Below are 22395 nucleotides of genomic sequence, written 5' to 3'. Positions count from 1 at the left end.
TATATTGAGGTTTCTCTGTTCCACTCGAACTGAGCTTTGCCGGTACTTAGCGATGGTTGGTTATTATAAAAATTTCTCCGCAGTAGCCTCAGACCTCCTTAGCCCAAAATTGAAATTCGAATGGTCAGAAACGGTTTTGTCCAGATGAGATCAAAGGTCACACCTAAAGGCAGAGGTAGGCTACAGAACACAACAGGGGGGAGTAAAGAAGTATAGAAATTATATTAATCATACTCAATTAGCTGCTGTTATGCTTAACTTAATCAGGTTGGGTATATAAAATCCGCTTGAGTAAACAAAAAAAAAATTCTCCCAAAGGTTCTAAAGATTCTATATTTTGATGGCATGTGGATTGATTGCTTAAGATGTATTGAATAAGATGAGAGGTGGCGAGCTTTATTGATCCCACATGCAGAAATACAAGTGATCAGTAATAGGGCTGTAATGATTATTTTCATTGTCAATTGTTTTCTCAATTAGTTGTTTGGTCTATAAAATCTCAGACAATGGTGAAAAATGTTGATCAGTGTTTCCCCAAAGGTCAACATGATATCCCCAATTGTCTTGTTTTTTCCACAACCCAAATATATTCAGTTTGCTGTCATAGAGGAGGAAAGAAACCAGAAAATATTCACATTTAAGAAGCTGGAATCAGATCATTATTACCGATTAATCGGTTATCAAAATAGTTGGCGATTAATTTAATAGTTGTCAACTAATCGATTAATTGTTGCTCTAAAAAAAAAGTGGAATATGATATACATTATGAACTTTAACTATATACACAGTACATAAAATGAAACAAAAATGACATACAATAACATAATATTTCCATTTGATAGAATTGTGCGTCCATAATAAAGTCTTGCCTTTGAATATGTGAGCTATTTAAAACATGTCAAAGTGCTGGAACGAGCTGATGCAGGACATTTGAGTTCTTTACTTTGTTGAAAGAAAGAAATGTGAATAACAAATGACTTCATATTTGGCGAGTTTACATCTGGCATGTTTCCAAACAGGAAGAGACGAGTTAATTAGCTCAGTGCAGTAAATGTCAAAGAGCAGAAATAGGAATCTTATACCTTCACACCAAGCCAGCGTCTTTCACTCAGAGCTTCACTGACAGTAATGCTTCTCAACTCTGTAGACATTCACAGCAAATGGTTGACCCGTGTTTTTACAAAAGATTCTATCTTCCATAAAATGTTGTTTCTGTTTTGATCCAATTCTCTGGTACATTTAGAGGCTGTGCTTTGTCATGCTGTTGTTTTGTACTGCATTATACCAAAAGGCATTTATTGTTTTGTCTAGCTGGTTCACACACACACATGAATAAGCAAAAACATTTTACAACATAATGCAGACCAGCATCATAATCAAGTATCAAGTGTCACAATAAAAGCATGTATCACTGTACTGTTGTATTGAATTATATGACAATCTGCAAGTGCTTCTCTTTTTCTAGTCACTCACTGTGTGTTCTGACAAATCAACACTTTGTCTTCAGCACTTGTACCAGACAGCGTGAAGAAAGAGCTCCTACAGAGAATCAGAGTTTTCTAGCTCGACACACAACCTTGTGAATGAGGAAAGATTCCCGTCTACATTTGTGGGTCCTGGGACTTTTTCCTTTATCACTGCTGAAGACCTGTTTGATCTGTTAATGATTTATCTTGTTTGAACCCCTAAAATGCAGACAAATGTTGTTGTTTTTTTACTTTGTTTTTTCTCGACAGCATAATTTGCGTAAGAGTAGATTTGACAAATGTCATTGTCTCCCTCTCATGGCTGTGAGGCTCTTCAGTTCTTTAGGATGTTACATAAGACAAATATATGTTTGGTTAAATACATTCAATGTTATTTCTGAGTGCTGCATTATTGCATTAGTTACTAAAGTTCTTACTCATAAATGTGCACTTTTAAGAAAAATAAATATGTTTCTATATTTCATTAGGAAGGAAGTGTTGATAGTTCTAGACAATTTCTACCTTTTGAGTATCATCCACTACATACTTTTACTGTCTTAATCTAACGTTTTGTGTTACTTTTTTCAGTATTATTGACTTAATGGAAAGAATTTGTAAATCTGAGAGTGACAGGGGTATTTATTTGTTGAGATGAAGTTTTTCAGTTTGGAGTGTGGCCAGTGTGTAGGCGTCTGCAAAGCAGGCCCCTTTGTATGGACGTTACATGATAGCTGTCAACCTGTTTTTTCCAACACATTAGAACAGACTATTTAGAGGGACATCCTGGTCTGAATGTCATTGAAAAGAACAACTTGGTCACATTCAGAAGATTTTGACCTTAATGGGAAAGTTTGGTGTTCCAAGAGTTTAATCCCTCACAGCCACATTACTCTCACTACTATTCAGACTCATACTCCTCTCTAAAGCAACTTTATGAGTGCATATTAATGATTACTGGAAGTTTTATTAAAACACTGCACAAGACATTTTTGAGATCCAGTCATATTAGAAACACCTTTAAATTTAATTATTTAACATGTCAGTAGGCTATTATACAATGCAATAAAATAAAATAATAAATAAATTTAAAAAACATCCCCTCTCTGGTAGTGATGTAATATACCGTCTTTATTTCACTTTACCATAAATAATTCTCTATTTTCTTGTTTTCTTTTGCTTCTGGTGCGGATTGTTCTTGTATATAGATCACTACTCATTATGTTACACATAATTTAGTTCAGGTTTTCATTCACACTATGTTTTGTCTTGATCCTTACAGTATGTTCCGTCCGATGTCGAGTCCGTTTTATGGAGAGGAAAGATGGGAGGGTGGAGTGGAGGAGAAAGAAGGGAGGGGTGGGGGGGCGGTGCTGCAAACTTTGTAGTTGATGTTGGTGTTTTTTCCGCTTTTAAACTATCAAGTGGATTCGGACACGCCCTAAATGCACATGCGATTGTGATTAAATGCATGGAAACCAGGATGGGATGACCACAGTCTCCTCCTCACAGTTTCAGGTGAGAGGCGGTGCACTGAGCAGCCTAATAAAAAGGTGCACTCTCCTGTATCCGGGCAGTGTCACTCTCTCACCTGCTACATTAAACTAGGAAACTGCATTTTCAACAGGTGGGCTGTATTCATTATTAAATCTAGTTTGAATTGTAGGCCTAGATCTTTTCAATGTTATAATTCTATAATAATTATGTAGGGTCTAATCTCTAATTTGTTTGATTAACAAATTTATTGTTATTCTCACCACTTTTGCTGTTAAAATTTACATGCATCTTTCCCAACAGCCACGCCAGTAATTAAAGCAGGCTGCAGGTGACGCTTCAGGGAAATCTCCAGGATGGAGTCCCTGTTTAAACCAGCGCCTCTCCTCCTCACGCTTTGGTGCTGCTGCAGTAAGTAGACTAACCGGTTAAAATCTACACTATGCTACATTAATAATGAAAGGTTACAAAAATCTGCATTTGTTTAAATTGAGCTTTTTGGTCAAGTTAAGTGCGTTGTTAGGAAATTGCCCTCATTTCCCAACACCGCACCAATAACCCACATCTCGTCACACCATTGACAGATTACCCACTCTCATTTACATCTGTTTTTAGAGTTTTCCGTTTCAATTTTGATAGGTTGTATACAGTTTGCTTTATTAAAAGTGTAAAAAATCTGGTCAAAACGGGTAAAACTGATAGTATTTGTGTCCGGCCCCATTTCACTCAAACTGCAGAGCAACACAGGCTTCATGATCGAAGATTGATCAGAGAGTTTAGATCACCTCCACACTTCTGTCCATATCCCCTCTCTGCTGTGAGTCTGCAGTTCACTCAGTCAACTGGTGTTTTTCATGCAATGCGCCAAAGTACAAGAGCACCTGGCTTTAAATGGGAGATGACACGGATTGGTGTATTGCATGTTATGCCCTACACACCCATGACTAATTCACAGACCAAGTACGACCCTTTTGATCCATGCGCCCGGCGCACAGACCATTTTTTCTGCCGTCAAACGAGCAAAATTAGAGACCCCCCAAACGCAACTGCGCCAAGCACTTTACGCCGTGAAGAGCCCTGCGTATTGATATATCTATATCTCTATAAAGATTTGCCACCTCGCCATTTTTAACTGCCCCCTCAGTCACTTCATCCTGGCTCCGGGCCTGCACCATGCTCAGAATTGGACCCTCTTTATTGCTGCGAGACCACCTCAGTGGTCCTGTAAGACCTGACATTGCTAGTTTCCAGTCGACGCAGTTGTCATTTCCACCCCAAGCGCCCACGCTGTTTAAATGGCAAATGCACTTGCGCACATCAAAGGTATTTATATTTTTCCAATTTCACCATGGAGGACCCATCTTCAAAATAAAGTTGCAAGTTAAGAGCACAAGGTTTTTCATATTCAACAATAATTTGTTATTATGAAGCCATTTTTGAGTTATAATAAAGTCAGCTGGTAACATGTTCTGGATACAGTGAATATCAGAGTCAGCAGTGTAAATTAAGGTATCAGCATAAAGATGGCTTATATTCCTATAAGGAACCCAATTAAAATGATTCCAGAACTGTCAAGGGTTATGAAGGTCATTAAGAAAGCAGTCTCTATAGTAACTGGATTTAGCGTTTCGGGTTTGAGTCTTGCACTGATTCCTAAGAGATCTATAACGATCCCCGTCAGAGGCAGATTTAGTAAGGCGATAATTGGCCCATGCCTCATCTCTTTGCTTAAAAAGATTGATTAGATGAGAGCTGATCCAGGGTAAGTGCTTCCCTTTAACTCTAATAGTTGTAAACAGAAAATGCTCATCAATTACATTGATGAGTTCAGAGTGAAAAAAGGTCCATGCATCTTCAACAAAAAGGAATTAGCTGGAACCTGTCACAATTATTAGAGTTTAAATCAGCATTAGTATTTTTACATTGACGCATTCTAATATATTTAGAAGAGAAATGTGGCATTTTGATGTTCCAAACACAATAAATGAAATTTTTTTAAATCAGCTAAGACACCAGATTTAAATATCCTTTCCGGATTAGAGACCAGTATCAAGTCAAGCAAAGATGAGGACCGGCTATCCACTCTAGTGGGTTCCTTAATAAGCTGTGTGAGATTAACACTACTAAATAAGTTTTTATCACCAGCGGCGGAACGATCAAGCCAATTGCAGTTGAAATCGCCAAGAATAAGCAATTCTTTATGCCTGCCTAATGAGTAAATTGTGGACAAAATGCACTTTGTGGAATCTGATGGGGCAGACAGAGGCCTATAAATATTGCCAATAATTAAATGTTTATTTACATGAAAGATAATATTTATAAAAAGACTTTCAAAGTTAACTGGATCTACTTCAGGAGTAATACATTCAGAGATAACATTTGCATCAACATGTGTGACCACCCCACCTCCTCTGGACAATCTATCGGCTCTGTGCAGTACATCATCATTGATTTGAATATCATTCTCACCATTTTATTTAGCCAGGTTTCTGAGATAGTAATAATGTTAGGTTAGAGCCTGGGTTGCTCAGTACAAAGAAAAACAATTTTTGAAGCAAGACTCTGATATTAATGTGAATGACCTTTAGACGGATTCCATTGAAAATGAGAAGAAAAGAAGAACATGTCAGGGTACCATACTGAAAAGTGTGGAAGGGGAGGGTGTAAAAAGCTGCAATAGCAACAGACCATAGCAAAAGTGTACAACAAAACAAGTGAACAAAAAAACAAGTTAAACATACAAACTTCTACTGAGCACAATTGTTCATCGATCATTAACTATTAAGAATAAATGACTCAGGGAGTCTCAAAACAAACATAAATAAGTGGCTAAACTTTACTTTATTTTAATCATTAATCAATTCATAATAGTTTCACAGTGAAGGCATGAGATAAATTAACAACTAGACAAATTATGAGGGATGCATGTGACAAAGAATATTGTATTCTAGAGTCCCAAACTAAAGACTCACATTAGCTACTCATAAGCAGGCCAAAAGGACAAACCAGATCAGGCCTCAGACTAAGACAACCAGCCATCAGCAGGGGAAAAAAAGCAATATTCAAACAGAAAAGTCAAGACAGAACTACTGCAGTCCAAACGGTATCAATAAACAAGCAAGCCTTTAAAAAGAGCAATATAGCATATATATGCAGTTGAGTAGTAGAATTAAAGCAAACAGCAAAGCGCAGTAACGAAAACGCCAGAGAATTCCAATTCGCAGGAAGGAGTGATGCTGCATAGTCTCTGGCTTCATCAGCTGAGGAGAACATTTTCCCCCCTCCCTCCTTCACATTGATGGAAAGTCTTGCAGGAAACAGAATTGGACTAGCCTCAAACACATGGTTCAAATTACAGGGGGGATTGGGTGAGTCTGACGACCCCCCCCCCCCTAATTAAGGCTTGGACCTCCGCAAAAGAGGCAACAACAACAGTTCGGGGGGGTTCTTACTTGTCATTATAAAAATTTAAATATATTTCCGGACTCAACACGGGTACTTAGGCATGAGCAGTGAAATTGAGGGTTAGTTATTGTAGATACACATTTTGACATCAAAATAGGTAAATGTTAAAATCCAGGTTTGTTATTTCAAATAGATTCAGTTTTATTTATATAGCGCCAATTCATAAAAAAGCCATCTCATTGCACTTTTTATACAGAGCAGGTCTAGACAGTAGCCTACCCTGTCTAGACCCCCAAATTCGCAATTCCCTAACAGTGCATGACAACCGTTTTATTGAAGGCAGATTCCATTTCATTCACAGTCAACATGAGCAAAAGCAAAGGAGATGTTTGCTAAAAAAGTTGAAACTTAAAACATGAAATCATAATTATTAAGAATTAGATATGATAATTCAGATTCAGTTTTATGATAGTGTCTTTGGTTCTGGTTCAGTTGTGTGTGTGTTTTGAACGGTCATGATGGTCTGCTGTTGTGTGTCTGACTTTCTAGCAGTTTTGCTGTAGAATAGTCCCATCGGACTACAAAAGTTGTCATATGGGGCACCCATCAACTGGGTGAATTTGATTTTTCATCTACAGACTGCACACAATAGATAAATAAGCAAGGATATTGTAAGATTTTAAGTTTACTGAACCCCGCGCTTTACTGGGTTCTCTTTTTGACCTGGGGTGCTTCAAGTCTCTTAATTGCGTCCACGTTTCCCTCACTTGCGTCTTAGTCCTGCCCACCGGGGATTCATGGAGACGCAAGTAAACCAAGCCAGGAGAGAAGGGACGAGGAAACATGTTTTTAGAGACATGAGACGTCCTTTCCTCCGAAGCCTCACATGAAGCGACGTCCGTTTCTGCTGTCAGTCGGCTCTGTAGAGACTTATTGGAGTTTGTGTCTGCACACCTGTGCTGTTCTGATACTAATAAAGTCTCAGTTATCTGTGCACAGCAGCATGATTCGCTCTGTAGCTTTTACCCATTTAACAAACACCTGCACATGAATAATTAGGTTTCTTTGTCCTATACGCAGAGGCACAGGATCATATCTACTGGCACAATACTGACATTATCTGCATTTATATTTATTGATTCTGGTTGTGAATTCATTAGTGAATAACCCAGAATATGTCTTGGGATTTATTAGACTAAAGGTTTAAGAGAAATGAAAATGTTACTCTAAGTCGATGCTCAGTTTTAGGCTTTCAGTTTATTTTCTCTTCTGATCTCCTTTAACACTATAGCCTACTGTATAGGCTACATTAAATTTCACATCACTCGTCACTGATCGTTCACTGCGTTCCATCATAGCAATCTGACGCTTTTTAGCACATTTTCATTCATACCTTCAGCTAGAGCAGAGCAGAGCCGCCAGCTGCTTTCATCAGATGCAGTAGGTGAGATCGGCTGGATGAGCGGCTTTATTTTCCTTTGCTTGCTTCAAAAAGTCTAAAGTGCAGTTTAGGGACTTGTCTGACACCTAACTTGTTTACTATGTTTTATAGTCGTCTATTTGGACTAAACGACCAGCCTCACATGACTGAATAGACATGACGATAAATTATGTAACACATGTTTCTTGCTGACAGACTCTGACTCTAATTGTCTCCATAAAAGTTGATGGGAGAAATAAAACAAATAAAATCTTTCTAATAAAGTTGTGTGTGGGGCTTTTGTTGTTCAGACCTACAATGAACTCAGGTTTTAACTAGACAGTGAATCAAAACACAAATACGCTTTGCATTGATGCACTTGAGTTTAATGTCATCTGTCATGATGCATCAGATCAGTCCGATAAACTGCAACGTCCAATCAACATAACGGCTACCCAGTAAGGGGCGTATCGGTCAGTAAGAGACTTCCGCGAAAGATGCAATGGTGTATCCTTGCTCATAGCTTCTCAGAGATCGCTCCTCATTCCTAGGAGCGCAAATAAGAGGGAAAAAAACTGCGCCACGCGCTTCACGCTGTATGCTTACATCTGGCCAGGCTGGTGGTGGCGCTAAAAGAGGAATCGCCACCAGAATCCGACAAAGCCACCTGGGTACTTCCACCCCAGGAAATGCTCAATTTCTACTTTGACTAAACCTTTATACAAAGGCTACAGGTAAGTAAGACCGAGACATGGCTCCCAAAGAATAACTTATTGATAATCGGTAACTGGAAATGCCTGAAAAGAGGATGGTGAATAATACAAATAATCAAATTACAATGGAATAAAAGTTTTACAAATTTGGCAAACAAGTTACTTATTTTATTTTAACAAAACACTCCCAGTTATTACTGATTATTGGACCAAACAAAAAGTTAGAGTGGGCCAGGGCATGTGGAGAGGCAGTCTAACTAAGGGTGTGCTCCAGGGGTGCAACAACTTCCCCACCTCATGTGCTCACTGCAATCCATGGTCACTGCAAACCGGTTCACTGCAGATCGTGTCACCAAATCGTGCCCCAGTGCCGTGAACACTACAATCAGTGAAGGAACCCACACTAGTGTGCCTAGCTTCCACCACAAGCTGACCACTTGCACCACTGAAAAGAACAAAACCACAAGTTAAATAAAAACACAATGGACCAGTTGGTTATATCTAAAATAAAAATAATAAAATAAAAATACAAGTATAGTCCACTAGGAGAGTGCCGGTTGGAGGCACTGCAGCCAGAGTGTACCAGCAACGATGGTTAAAATCCTAATTTCACAAAGCCAAAACAGCAGCTGATAGCCTACTTGTTGCTCCTTAAGCTTCTCCTACCTTAACACAGGGTGCTGTGTAAGGAACAATACATCAGGCCACTCCAGACAGGGAACCTTGGAATCAGCCAAACTACATAAAACAGGCTGGCAGTAGACTGCTGCAAAACATACAACCTCAGTCACTGGGAAAAGACAATGAAAACATAAGACAAAGTTTTTACTCACTCACCTACCTAGACATCACAGAGGGTTCATGTGGCAACAGACAGGCAGGGAAAAGGCAAAGAGGCAGCCATGAGACATACAGCTGCTTTAAATAAGCTCAGCTAATGAGGGGATTTGATCTGGGTGGAGCTAATTCGATGCTCCAGAGGTGCAGAGAAGAGCGAGGCTAAAAACCTGTAAGCCTGCATAGAAAACACACACCACTACACATCGTTAAAATAGGCCCCCTGCAGTCCTGCTTCATATCTAGGTTGAACTATGTGCTACTACCCAAACTGAGGGTCTCAGCAGAGGATAAGCGGGCACGAGGTGCGACTTCACAGGCAGGGCTGGACTGGGACAAAAAAATCGGCCCTGGTATTTTTGTCCCAGGTGGCAAACCAAAATTGGCTGGACACTCCTCACACCATCCTTCCATTTAAGGGCTCAGATTAGCGGTGTGACAAAACAATTAGCCAATGAGAGTAACATAGCACAAGATTGGGGCCATGTCAGTAAAACAAGAACATATTTGAATAGGCCTAGTTGTTTGAAAAAAAAAATTGATTGGGGGGTGTGGGGGTCTTCCCCCCGAAGATTCTGAGCATTAAACACTTAATTTTCTGCATTCTGGGCAAATTTTTTGGGGACATTTTCTGCACCAGGGAAGCACAAAATTAAGCTGGAAGGTGACAATTCAGAATATAAAAATATAATAGTACAATGCAGTAATCATTAGCTTATTATTCTTTTAGCTTAAGTTACTTTTTTAGACAACGCAGTTTTCTTCTATATTTAGTGTCAGTATAGAAAATTACCCAATTGACCGCTGTCCATGCTTTATGGGCCTGTCATTGGCACAGTTATATAAATTCATAATTTACGTTGCACCGGCGGCCCCAAAGATGCGTCGACCCACCGGGCATTTGCCCGGTATGCCAGATTAACAATCCAGCTCTTCATGGTGGTCTCTAACTAACGTTACTAGGCGGAGATAAATAAACAAACAAATAAATAATAAGGAGAGAGAGAGAGAGAGATCATTGCTTATTATGTGGTCCAACATTTTCCTCTCTCACACACGCAACGCACAAATACACACACAGCAGTCCACTACATTCCCCAGATCTCTGCGATATTGCAACAAAGGGCTGGCTGAGTGCAGTCTTAAGTGTGAACCCAAACGCAGACACAGGCAGAGGATGCAGTTCAACAAAAGATTTATTCTCTAACAAAACAGAGATAGGCTCAGGCTTACTCGCAAATGCAGGCAAAGTCCAAAGAAATTAAAATGAAACATAATCCAAGGGAATAATCCAGAAAACAAGGAACAAGGTACAAATCCAAAAACACAGAGAACAAGGCATGGCTCATTATCTGCATTAGACAAGAATGTCACAAAGACTGAACAGAACAAGCAAACATTTAAACACCAGATAAAGAGCAGGGCGGGACCAAGACCAGGTAGAGGACAGAACACAGACATAGACAAGCAGGTGAAACCAATAGGAGGAACAGACAGGACCAGACCGAAATGCAGAAACACAAACTGAACATCAAAAGGCAAGCACAACACAACAGGAAACAAACATGCAAGACTAAACACTGTCAAATAAACAATCACCAAACAGAGAACACAAACCAACTCTTAGCAGACAGAAGAGTATAAACATACTACAACCTAACAAGAAACAAACTCAGACTAGGATGAAACAGAACACAAGGTAGACAAGACCAAAATAACAACACAGAACTACACTGACCAGGAGTAACAGTAGAACATGAACTAAAACGCAGGACTAAAACTAAGGCAAAGAACTAAAACGCAGGACTAAGAACTAAGATAAGAGAAAAGACAGATACTAATTAAACTTAAATATATGAATGAACAAAAGACTAAACTTTGCTACAAAACACAAAACCTCAAACCTGACAAGATCAAATAACGCTTACAGAAACACAGAACCCAAAACCAAACCCAAGAAACAGGAAAAATCATGAACACAAAACCACATTCCTAACACAAAGTTTAAGTTTCAACAGCCTGTAAAATGCCATAAAAGACTAATGCTCAAGGAATAACCGCAATTCCGCCCTTCATATTAAGGTCATATTAAGGTTTTATTATTTTACACACCGCTTGCTGCTGGCAGTATATTACACTGAACAAAATTATAAATGCAACACTTTTCTTTTTGTATCATGAGCTGAACTCAAAGATCTAAGACTTTCTCTATTTCTCTCAAAAATTGTTGTTAGTGAGCACTTCTTCTTTGCCGATATAATCCATCCAACTCACAGGTGTGGCATATCAAGATGCTGATCAGACAGCATGGATATTGCACAGGTGTGCCTTAGGCTGGCCACAATAAAAGTCCACTCGAAAATGTGCAGTTCCATAACAGAGCACAATGCCACAGATGTGGCAAGTGACAGGAATGTCCACCAGAACCTATAAATGTATTAACATTATACATGTTACTTTTTATTTAATGTGATAATATCATATTAATATACTAATACACAAATGTATACCAGCCAATACACACGACAACATCAGACTGGGGAGGACCGGCACTTATTATTTTCAACTTTTGCACTAGATACATTGTAATGTTTTATATATTTTTCAGGTGCTCAGCGCATTGACTACATATCTCCAAATCTGGGAAGCATCAATGGAGCAACACGACTTACCATATCAGGATCTGGTAAGAGATTTAATCCTCAAATAAAACAAGTTACAGTTTTGTTTTATGGCAACATTTAATCCAAAATGATGGTGCTTAATCTTTGTTACGGACCTAATCAATAACTCCAAATATTATTTTTTGTTTCAGCTATCAGACTTTCAAAGAGATTATGCACATAAATTAAATACATATTGATTAAAATGATCAAAATTGTCAAAAAAATCTTGTTTGTACTGTCTTTATGATACTTCTTAGTCCAAGAGATGAAATTAGGTGCGGTAGTTATAATAGTTGCAAGGTATTATTTGTTTCTAAACAAGATTCAACTCCCAATCCAACACCTTTGGGATTCCAGCTAAAGTTTCATGAGTTTCAAAAGTGTTTTCATGATGCTAAATGATTTCCTTCCATAGGATCAACCTTTTGTCATCCACACAAACATTGTTTTAAAAGTGATTATTTTTGTGGGGTTTGTATTCCAGGTTTTGCCCAGGAGCGACAGTTCCAACTGAATCCAATCGATGACACATTTGGCAACCGTGTGACACTGGTGTCTGACACCCTGTCAGTCCCCTGTGATGTGGAGAGGGACTCAACACACGGCAACAAGATCATGTGTTACACCAGGTAGCCACCTGGCCAAGGAAACTTTTTTGAATATACAATTTTTTTTATACTCGTCTCCTAAGTATATATGTGTCTTCATGCATATGATCATCTAAATTGATTAACTTTGTCTATCACAGAGCCATGCCAAGTGATTGGTATGTGGTCCATGTAAGTGTGGACGGTGTTCCCATTCCGGACAGCAATATATGCTGGGGCGCATACAAACCATACCAATGCAGCATCTATGTAAGTTTGCAGCTAATGCAACACAGACTCCTTAATTTACAAGTTAATTGATCCTGCAGTCAAGCATTTGGATTTTAACAGTTTTTTTCCCATTCTTGCTGTAACTCTCCCCAGACTTACACTTATCGCACGCCAACTATCAGCTCTCTGACTCCAGTCAGTGGCCCCCCAGGTACACCGTTTACACTTGACAGCATGTAGTGATTCTAATGAGTGCAGTTTCAACTTTATATTTACACCATTTCAAAATCACTGCAGGCACCTTAGTGACACTGCGAGGAATGATCTTCACTGATGTGTATGGAAGCAACACTGACAAGAGCTCCAATGGTTACAATGTCAGATTTCTGAGGTAAAAGAATAAAATAAAACATAGATGATTTTTTTTTTAACATAAGGGACATTCCTGACTGCTGTATGGCGATGCCCTATAAAAGAAAGCAGACTGACCCTTTAATAAAGGCTGACAAAGTAGTCTTTTCTTTAAACTTTAATTCTTTAAAGAGGTTCATTTTCATTGAAAACAGCTGAAATTATCTCAACCTACTTAAACGTTTTCACTTGTTTTAAGAAAATGTAAGTCTGTGTGTTACAGAAGAGATTTATTTACTTGGTCGTTAACTACCAATTTCATTTAAACATTAAAATGTATACTTTCAAATGTTGCTTGTTTATTGCAGAGCCTACATGGGAGGGATGCCATGTGAGCTGCTTAAACCGGAGTCAGATGAGCTGTAAGTAGCTTGTTCAGATGTAGATTATATTTAGAAATGAAATCACAGCTAAAACACAGCAAAATGTATTATAGACAATAAACATATCGAGTCAAGTTCAGATATGTCCCACAGCTGCAAAGAAATGTTTTGAGTGATGGATTTATGTTAAACAAATACAATAAATTTAATATAAATAAAATACTAATAAAAAGTGATATGCTATTTTGTACAGTCTTTAAAGTTTTTGTAAATATTTCTAAAGATATAACCTGCGACTGGACTATACATACTCAGTTTGGGGTTACATGAGCTGCAAAATGACGGGGACATATGTTGGTAAGATGGTTTTGTTCACAATTACAGCTTCTCTTAATATACTGTATATATTAATCACTCATCATCAACCGCATTTTGAAACTTTACAAACAGTCCTTTAATAATTATGGTTCTTTTCCAACAGGGCATCACAACTTGACTTACATACTTGATAATGATTTTGGAAGGTAATTCACTTTTTTAAGTAACTGACTTCATGGTAAGTCCAGTTTTGGTATTTTTTACATTTTGACTTCAGGTTAAGATTTGCATACATTGCTTAAGAAATACCTCTAACCACTGGCTTTATTCAACATTAGAAACAGTTCCTGAAGATTTGACTCTTGGTGATAAATTGTTTCACTCAACAGCAGTATTAATTTATGAACAACTACAATATTATTCATTCCTTTCTTTAAAATCATTAGGAGTTTAGCAGACAAGAAACTTTTCCGGGTTTCAGCTTTGGGAAAGCTCTCCATGTTTCAGACCTTTGCAGGTACATTAGACAGAGAGACATTTGTCCACGATTAATGTGGTAGCATTTCTAAGTTATTCTCCGTAGTTTCTGTTCTTATTACATTTGAATGTTTGTCATGTCTTTTATTTAGAAGTGACAGGAGTCTCCCCATCCAGGGGAAGCATCATGGGTGGAACTCTGTTGACTGTCAAAGGCCGCTTCTTCGACCAAACCGATCACCCAGCACGTGTTCTTGTTGGAGGTAATTATCACCATCAGACTGGAAACTTACACTTCCCAGCTATAGGTAGTTTTTAATGCCATGACAACTTTTCTGATATTGTTTTCACACAGTGTTTGAGAATGTGGTGCGTCTCTACCAAACAAAACTCTAGTGAACCCTCAAGTCGCTCAGTAGTGAGAATTTCTAATCAAAACAACAGAATGTGCGCATACTTTAAGACACATCAAACAACAGAACACCATAGAGAGGTTACACGGTAGAGGAAAGACTTTTTCGAAAGCTTGGTAATGCAACAGACCATGACAAAACAAGCTGGTCTTGTCTTTCATTAGACTTCAAGAGTCGTTTAACTGGCTCTTAACTTTAGGTTTTACAGGAAGTAAAACATGTACTGTAACATTACCTTTACTGTCTGTACCTCTGTGTGTATATTGTATATTGTACAGGCTGCCTCCCTCTCACTTGAATGAGCTCTTATTGACACAATCATAAAATCTGATATGTAATCACAATTTATTGCCCAGTAGGTTTACATTGTAGGTACATTGGTGCATAACAATAAACATAGTATGAAGTAAGTAACAAGTAAAATAAATAAACTAAAACTAAGAAAATTATTATAAAAAAAGAATAAAATAATACGTACATTATGTTTTTTAGATGAAAAAGCTGTATAGGTGTGCAGTGTTGTACAAACAATTTGACAATGATGATGATGAACTTAGATCAACAGCACACAAAGTCAAAGTATATCTATTCATATAATTGATCTAACCAGATTTTTCAGACTTAATGTTTACACTGAAATTCAAATAGCATATTGCTGATAAAGCATGTATTAACCGACTAGAGAAACCAAAGTACTGTAAAGACTAATTAGCGTGTCCATCTTGCCTTTATATCTATGCTTTAAAGCAAGAAAACTTTAAACATCATCTGTACACCACAATATTTAAGTTTTTGAGGCATCTAATGAAAATGTGAAACTCTTGAGACATAATAACAGCTTCACTTTCCATTTCTACCTGATCACAGAGCTTATATACCTCAACCTCATAAAAGTAGTGTCATAATAGGAAAAATATGCACAGTACAACAATAAAAATAATAACAAGAATAAATATAAACTTATTACAGGAATTGCAGCTCAAAGTGTTTTACAAGGGAAACAGCAAAAATCAATCACACAGTTGATGTGAAAACACGATACACAGGGAAAGAAATGGGAAAAACTGTTTTGACATATAAAACCAAGGATAAGAAATATCAAATAACAACAATGATGTAATAAAAAGGTGGAACAAACTCCATGGGCCATTTGACCCAAAGGTTCATACCTCATAATTTGTACAAAATGTGGTTTGTATGATCTTGGGTCGCTACTCAGTTGATGCATAAAATGCTGATTGTTTAAAGTGGGTGTGGCTAATTGCAACACAGTTCGCAGTGATATTCAATATCTTGAAGGTGTACATAATCTAACTCTCACCAGTGGTACTTGGATCCTGTGTTTTCTTATTATTGTTCTCTACTTAAAAAGTGTTTGTGCAGCAAAACCCCTAAAACTTGGAAAAACTAAATCAGCAGGTGGGTTGCATATTTCACCCACTACTCAGTCAGGCCCATAGAATAATGACAGATCATTGCCGCTTGCAGCTATATTTTTCATGACATTTAAATCACTCCATTTTCAACACTTCTTCATAAGTCATATAAAGTTCATGCATACAAAGTTTCAGCATAGTTAGCTGACAAGGAGGAGAGCAAGTAATGAGTACATTTTCACTTTGCAGTTAACTATTCCTTCACATGGAGCCTGTGCTGTTTTGCTTTTGTGTTATTGTGAACTTGAATAGGACCTTAACTCACTTGACACTTGATTTGTCCTCAGGTCTACCTTGTGAAATCCAAAGTGTGTCTGATGACAGGATTATGTGCAGGACTGCCATGCAGGAGATGAACAACAACATGACTGGCTACCCCGGTGAGAAACTCCTTCTTCTTCTTTTCAGAAGTTCAGTGGCCTTCATTGGCCTTGCGCAGATTCACTCTCTGTTACATATTCAAGTCCATCCTTTGTCTACTCCCCTCTTACCTTTTTGGGTATATCTCACCTAAAACTAGTAACTATTGTTTACACTCAAATTACACCCCTTTTACCGTCTGTCCTTTAGTCTCGCACTGAAATGGGCAAAGAGGCCTTTTTATTCTCTGCCCCTGCAACCTGGAACAACTTGCAGACAGTTTTGTAGCTAGATAGGCTGATTCCATTTTTTTAATAAAAGGTTTTGAAGGTTAATTCAGTTGTAACTTGTACTTGCTTCCTGAGCTGGATCCATCACCCTTGTCTTGTTTTCTTGTGTGTTTTGTTTTATGTGTTTTAACACCAGCTGGCATGCTGATCACTGGAATAATTTTAAGCATACTTGTCAACAACATTGTTGACAGGGACTATGCTGTGTAGTGAACTGTTAACCACAGACTGAAACAAGATCATCTGTTATCTGATTGTGACAAAATACATATTTTTAATCATACATCATACAAATACCGCTCATAAGACAGACGTCAACACTAGAGACAGACATCGGTTTGATGATAGATCATACAAAATACCTCTCATAGAACAGACGTCAACAGTAGATCGGTTTTTGATTTCTACAACCTTTTGCAAAAGGATTTTTTGTTATTAAACAAATGGAACTCTAACAGTCATCTTGGCTGCTTTATACAAAACAATCAGACCAATTGCTCAAATTTCTTGCTTTGTTGATTTTTTATTTTTTATTTTTTTTGTTGAAGTTCTTGTGAGTTTCTGTGATTCAAGGATATTTGAAGTACGCAGCACTCAAAACACCAATGTTTCATTATTAGAACATTTGGCCGATTGAAAATCATTTTTCAAATGCTTTATTTGAGTTTTGTTAGCAAAAGAAGCAAAAATGTACTTTAATCATGAATTTACCATACAGTCCCCCTTCAAAAGTATTAGAACGGTAAGGCAAATTCCTTTGTTTTCGTTGTTCACTGAAGACATTTGGGTTTAATATCAAAAGATGATTATGAGACAAGAGTTCAGAATTTCAGCTTTCATTTCCTGGTATTCACATCTAGTTGTGTTAAACAACTCAGGACATACCACCCTTTGTTTGAACCCACCCATTTTTCAAGTATTGGAACAAATAATCTTAAAGTAAATAACATTTGATATTTGGTGGCATAACCCTTGCTTGCAATAACTGCCTTAAACCTGCGACCCATCGACATCACCAAACTGTTGCATTCTTCATTTGTGATGCTATTCCAGGCTTTTACAGCAGCTTCTTTCAGTTCTTGTTTGTTTCGGGGCGTTTCTCCTTTCAGTCTCCTCTGAAGGAGGTGAAGTGCATGCTCTATTGTTAAGGTCAGGTGATTGACTTGGCAAAATGTTTCTGTACACTTCTGAATTCATTCTACTGCTACCATCATCATTTACATCATCAATAAATATTAATGAGCCTGTCCCAGAAGCAGCCATGCACGCCCAAGCCATGACATTACCTCCACCATGCTTCACAGATGAGCTTGTGTGCTTCGGATCATAAGCAGTTTCTTTCTTTCTCCACACTTTGGCCTTTCCATCACTTTGGTAGAGATTAATCTCATCAGTCCATAAGATTGTGTTGCAGAACTTTTACGGCTCATCTCTTTACTTCTTTGCAAATTTCAATCTCACACACCACTGTGAACTTTATACACGTGTGGGCTGGCCAGCACTGAAAAAATCGTAGACTCAGTCATTGGTATGTGTTTATTTATAAGGGTATTCTGCGTCTGCTCCCCTCATATTTGTGTGAATATATTCAACCAAAAGGGGCTGGACTGTATTCTTTACGCTCACAAGACTCACTGCTACTGTCTGTACCAAGTGTCCGCACAGAAGCTGGCAAGGTGGCATTTCACTTTTCTGCCCCCACAACATGGAACAATTTACAAAAATTCTGGAAATTAAAGGAACTGGTTTCAATAGGCCAATTTAAACTCTTGCTCAAAGGTTTGGAAATGAAATCTATGGTTTATAAATGTTTTTAAATAGTCTTATGAAATTGTTATGAAATTGTCTGAAATGTACTGAATTGTCGTGATCTGTGCCGCTGTCGTGGCCAGGACTCCCTTGAAAAAGAGATTAGTAATCTCAATGGGATTTTCCTGGTTAAATAAAGGTTTAAATAAAAATAAAAATAAAAAAAATCTGGCCTTCCGATTCTTACTGCTGATAAGTGGTTTGCATCTTGTGGTGTGGCCTCTATATTTCTGCTCTCCGAGTCTTCTTCCAACAGTGGATTGTGATACCTTCACCCCTGCACTGCGGAGGTCGCTGGTGATGTCACTTACTGATGTTTTGGGGGTTTTCTTCACAGCTCTCACGATATTTTTGTCATCAACTACTGTTGTTTTCCTTGGCCGACCTGTTGTTGCTCAGTACACCAGTAGTTTCTTTCTTTTTCAGGACATTCAGCACAAATTGTTGTGCTTGCTATGCCCGATGTTTGTCCAATGGCTCTGGTCGATTTTCCTTCTTGTCTCAGCTTGACAATGGCTTGCTTTTCTCCCATAGACAGCTCTCTGGTCTTCATGTTGGTTTATCCTCTTTAACAGGAAATGCAGTCTTTATAGGTTTGGTAATCAACCTAAAAGGCAACACCTGGGCAACATGAAACATCTGTCAGTCACATGTTCCAATAGTTTTGCTTACTTGAAAAATGGGAGGGTTCAAACAGACAGTGATATGTCCTAAGTTGTTAAACACATCCACATGTGAATACCAGGAAATGAAAGCTGAAATTCTGAACTCTTGTCTCATCTTTTGATCTTAAACCCAAATATCTTCAGTGAACCACAAAAACAAAGGAATTAACCTTACCGTTGCAATACTTCTGGAGGGAACATTAATTCACTGTTACTGTATACTGTGTAAGAGTACGTTAGACTTTATACCCATATGTTGACATATAATTTCTGATTAGAGATGCAACTGACAAATTTTAATATTCAATTAGCTACTCTGCTGATATTTTTTCAATTGATCGATTAATAGCTCTGTCTATAAAATGTCAGACAAGCACAACAGAGTATTCAGAGGTCTTATTTGCTGGGCAACCAACAGTCCAAAGAAATTCAATTTCTTATCATTTCCTGTGTGTCACATTGGTGGATGTGTCACAATGGAGACTTGAACTTGGGTCTCTCGCACCAAAGGCATGCATTTTATCCACTGCACCATCACCATCCGTATGTCGCCATTTAATTTTCTGGTAGTCCACTGACTTGTTAGTCAACTAATAGTTTCAGCTCTTATTTTTATACACCACCATTTATTTGCAAACCCAGGTGGAAGAGGCTTGAAGATGGAGGTGTGGGACAATACAAATCCAAGTTACCTGACTGACATTCGCAGTTACAAAACCAACACAAATGGATACTGGACTCAGTGGATCGACTCCATGCCTCAAGTCTTTGCTGCTGCAGTTTATTATTCCAGCTCACGATACAGAGGCTTCTTTGTCCCTCCAGCCAGCGCCAACTACACTATTTACCTTTACTGTGATTACCAATGTGATCTATACCTCAGCAACTCCAGCCGCCCAGAAGATATGGTATGAACAGACAGTGAAGTTCAGAATTAATCACACCCACTGTTATCGTCTGAGTGTACTAAACCAAAATAAAGCATGCAAAGTTTCACTTGAAATATTTAAAGATAACCTAAGAAACTTAGATGTTGTAGGCCTGTGTATTATTTTGTGGTAAAAACATTTTCAAAATCCTCATCTTTCTTGCTTTTAACATACTTTTTTCACAACCTCCACTTCAGGTTAAAGTTGCATCTAAAGTTCTGGCTCTAGAGAAGGGAAAACCGTAAGTACATGGCTCTTGTTAGCTCTTCAAAACAACAAATAAAAAATTAGTCATATCCTGTCATAGTGCACCTTGTTCATTATAGCTGTGTGTGTGTGAAGCTAGTTTCCTTTTAAAATAATTTAAAAATAATGTTTTTTTCTACAGATACTACTTGGAAATTCTGCATCAACACTATGGCGGTCAAGCTACTGTCAACCTTGCCTTGTTTCAAGAGGAGAGTCCCTTTACAGAAGACCAGACGGACGATGCTGTAAATGAGGTTCAAAATATCGTGGCTGAATATGATGTGTTCGATGAGGAACAAGTAAGCAGAGATGTGAACTTGTGAACTGAATTATAGTAATGTTAATTATGATAATAATGATGGTGTCTGCCTCCTGAACCCAAACTGGAACCTGGTTCCAAAGGAGAGGAGCTTTGTAGTTCCATTTTTGGGATGTAGAGATGTGTGTAGTCACAGTATGCAGCCACACTGGACTGCATTTTCTAAATGATTTTAAGCAAAGAATGTAGCTTTCTTTGGAGTATGTTTTCTTGCTGTTAGAATAAAATAATTTTTGCTAACACTAATGTTCTCTTCACCTTCTGTTTAACTCAGATCTGTTCTCCAGGGTTTGTCAAAAGTCATTTGAGAGAATGTAAATCACCAAGTGACGTAGAAGTCAATGTAGCGGGTTGAGGGAAGATGTTGGTTCAGTGCCCACCTCTTTTTTGCTTCTGTACCTCACCATTCCTTATTGTCACTGTTATCCAGGTGGTAACCTTTGAATCCTGGCCCAGTAATATCACCGGGGTCAAAGAGGTCCAGACTGTTACTGTCAGCAGCAGCTGTGCCAGCAATATTTGTGGGAGCACCTTCAGCCTGGGCTACGGAGACGCAACAACAGGTGATGTCTTTAACATTGGACATTTGTATGCATATGTATCTTGCACATTCATTTCCTAAAAGTGCATATAAGTTTAGCAGCCACAAAAGAAAATCTAAATCCCTAAACGTGACAGTGTCTCTAATCTAAAGGAGCATAGAAGCTCAGATGCATCTTTATTATCTTTCAAATTATTTGCTCTATTTGTATCTTGTACATATATGATCTTAATATGCCATGACTTCATGCATTTTAGCCACAAAAAAAAACTAAACCTCTTGATCTGATCTAATGTAACTACAGTTTATCATATACCAGCTTTGTCTTTTTCTTCTCTAGGACCGATCTCTGTTAGTGCCTCAGCAGATGAGGTGGGCGCAGCCTTGAACAACCTCTGGTCCATCAAACCTGACACAGTCCAGGTCACCAAACAGGGCGACAGTCAAGTGTCTCTCTACACAGTCACATTCAATTCTGACAGAGGTATGAGGAGACAGAAACATTGGGTTCTGTTGAGTTTGTGAAGAGTGTGGTTGTTACACTTCATTCACGTGCAAACTGACTTCAAAACCTAAAATGAAAGTCCTGTAGATTCAGCTGTAATATCTGTTCATTATATTTATTTTAGCAGCCAAGTGCAATCAATTAATTGATCATTTTTCTTTTTTTGACTGCAGGGGATTTCAAACCTCTGCACTATGAGGTTTTTGGCTCAGACACCAATGTTTCTGTTGCAGAGGTTACAAAGGGGAGAAGCAACATGAAGACTTTCACCCTGCTCTGGGGAGGAGTCCCAACAAAGCCCATCGCTTTCAATGCAAATGAGTCAGAGGTCTGTTGTGTAAAAAAAGAAAATTGCTGGAAGTCTCTCTTTCTCTCTCAGATTCAGAATCTACAAGCCTTTTTATTCTCGACTCAGTGTAATTGTGATGATATCTGAAAGGCTTAATTTGCAAATGTGTGACCCTGCAAACTTTACAGTTTCATAAACAAGTGTTGAGATCATGTTTAATTTCACTTAATTTCTTAAAGTTAGAG

The 22395-nt window shown here is 38.2% G+C and overlaps 1 protein-coding gene and 1 long non-coding RNA gene across 2 annotated transcripts in view; one reads left to right on the top strand and one right to left on the bottom strand.

Moving 5' to 3' along the window:
• Window positions 1-8626: 8626 nt before the first annotated feature.
• Window positions 8627-9480, bottom strand: LOC119907517. Its single transcript, XR_005445117.1, has 2 exons — window positions 9162-9480; window positions 8627-8940 (listed from the first exon to the last, which is right to left on the bottom strand). It is a non-coding gene; the product is annotated as an uncharacterized LOC119907517 (long non-coding RNA).
• A 732-nt stretch (window positions 9481-10212) lies between these two features.
• The window catches only part of LOC119907757 (fibrocystin-L-like), a 72612-nt gene continuing 60429 nt past the window's right edge, over window positions 10213-22395 (top strand). The window contains exons 1-18 of the mRNA XM_038725445.1: window positions 10213-10240; window positions 11941-12018; window positions 12483-12627; window positions 12747-12855; window positions 12970-13027; window positions 13114-13207; window positions 13536-13589; window positions 13834-13907; window positions 14032-14074; window positions 14315-14385; window positions 14498-14608; window positions 16482-16574; window positions 19961-20226; window positions 20445-20488; window positions 20636-20795; window positions 21246-21378; window positions 21697-21840; window positions 22035-22189. Coding sequence (XP_038581373.1) covers window positions 10213-10240; window positions 11941-12018; window positions 12483-12627; window positions 12747-12855; window positions 12970-13027; window positions 13114-13207; window positions 13536-13589; window positions 13834-13907; window positions 14032-14074; window positions 14315-14385; window positions 14498-14608; window positions 16482-16574; window positions 19961-20226; window positions 20445-20488; window positions 20636-20795; window positions 21246-21378; window positions 21697-21840; window positions 22035-22189 — 1860 coding nt within the window. The remainder of the gene's footprint in view (window positions 10241-11940; window positions 12019-12482; window positions 12628-12746; window positions 12856-12969; window positions 13028-13113; window positions 13208-13535; window positions 13590-13833; window positions 13908-14031; window positions 14075-14314; window positions 14386-14497; window positions 14609-16481; window positions 16575-19960; window positions 20227-20444; window positions 20489-20635; window positions 20796-21245; window positions 21379-21696; window positions 21841-22034; window positions 22190-22395) is intronic.

Source organism: Micropterus salmoides, unplaced genomic scaffold (genome assembly GCF_014851395.1).
Source record: "Micropterus salmoides isolate LMB-PRFRI ecotype aquatic unplaced genomic scaffold, ASM1485139v1 Ms_hic_scaffold_17, whole genome shotgun sequence".
Lineage (NCBI taxonomy): Eukaryota > Metazoa > Chordata > Actinopteri > Centrarchiformes > Centrarchidae > Micropterus > Micropterus salmoides.
Note: the sequence above shows the minus strand (reverse complement) of the source record. Positions and strands in the feature narration are given on the sequence as shown.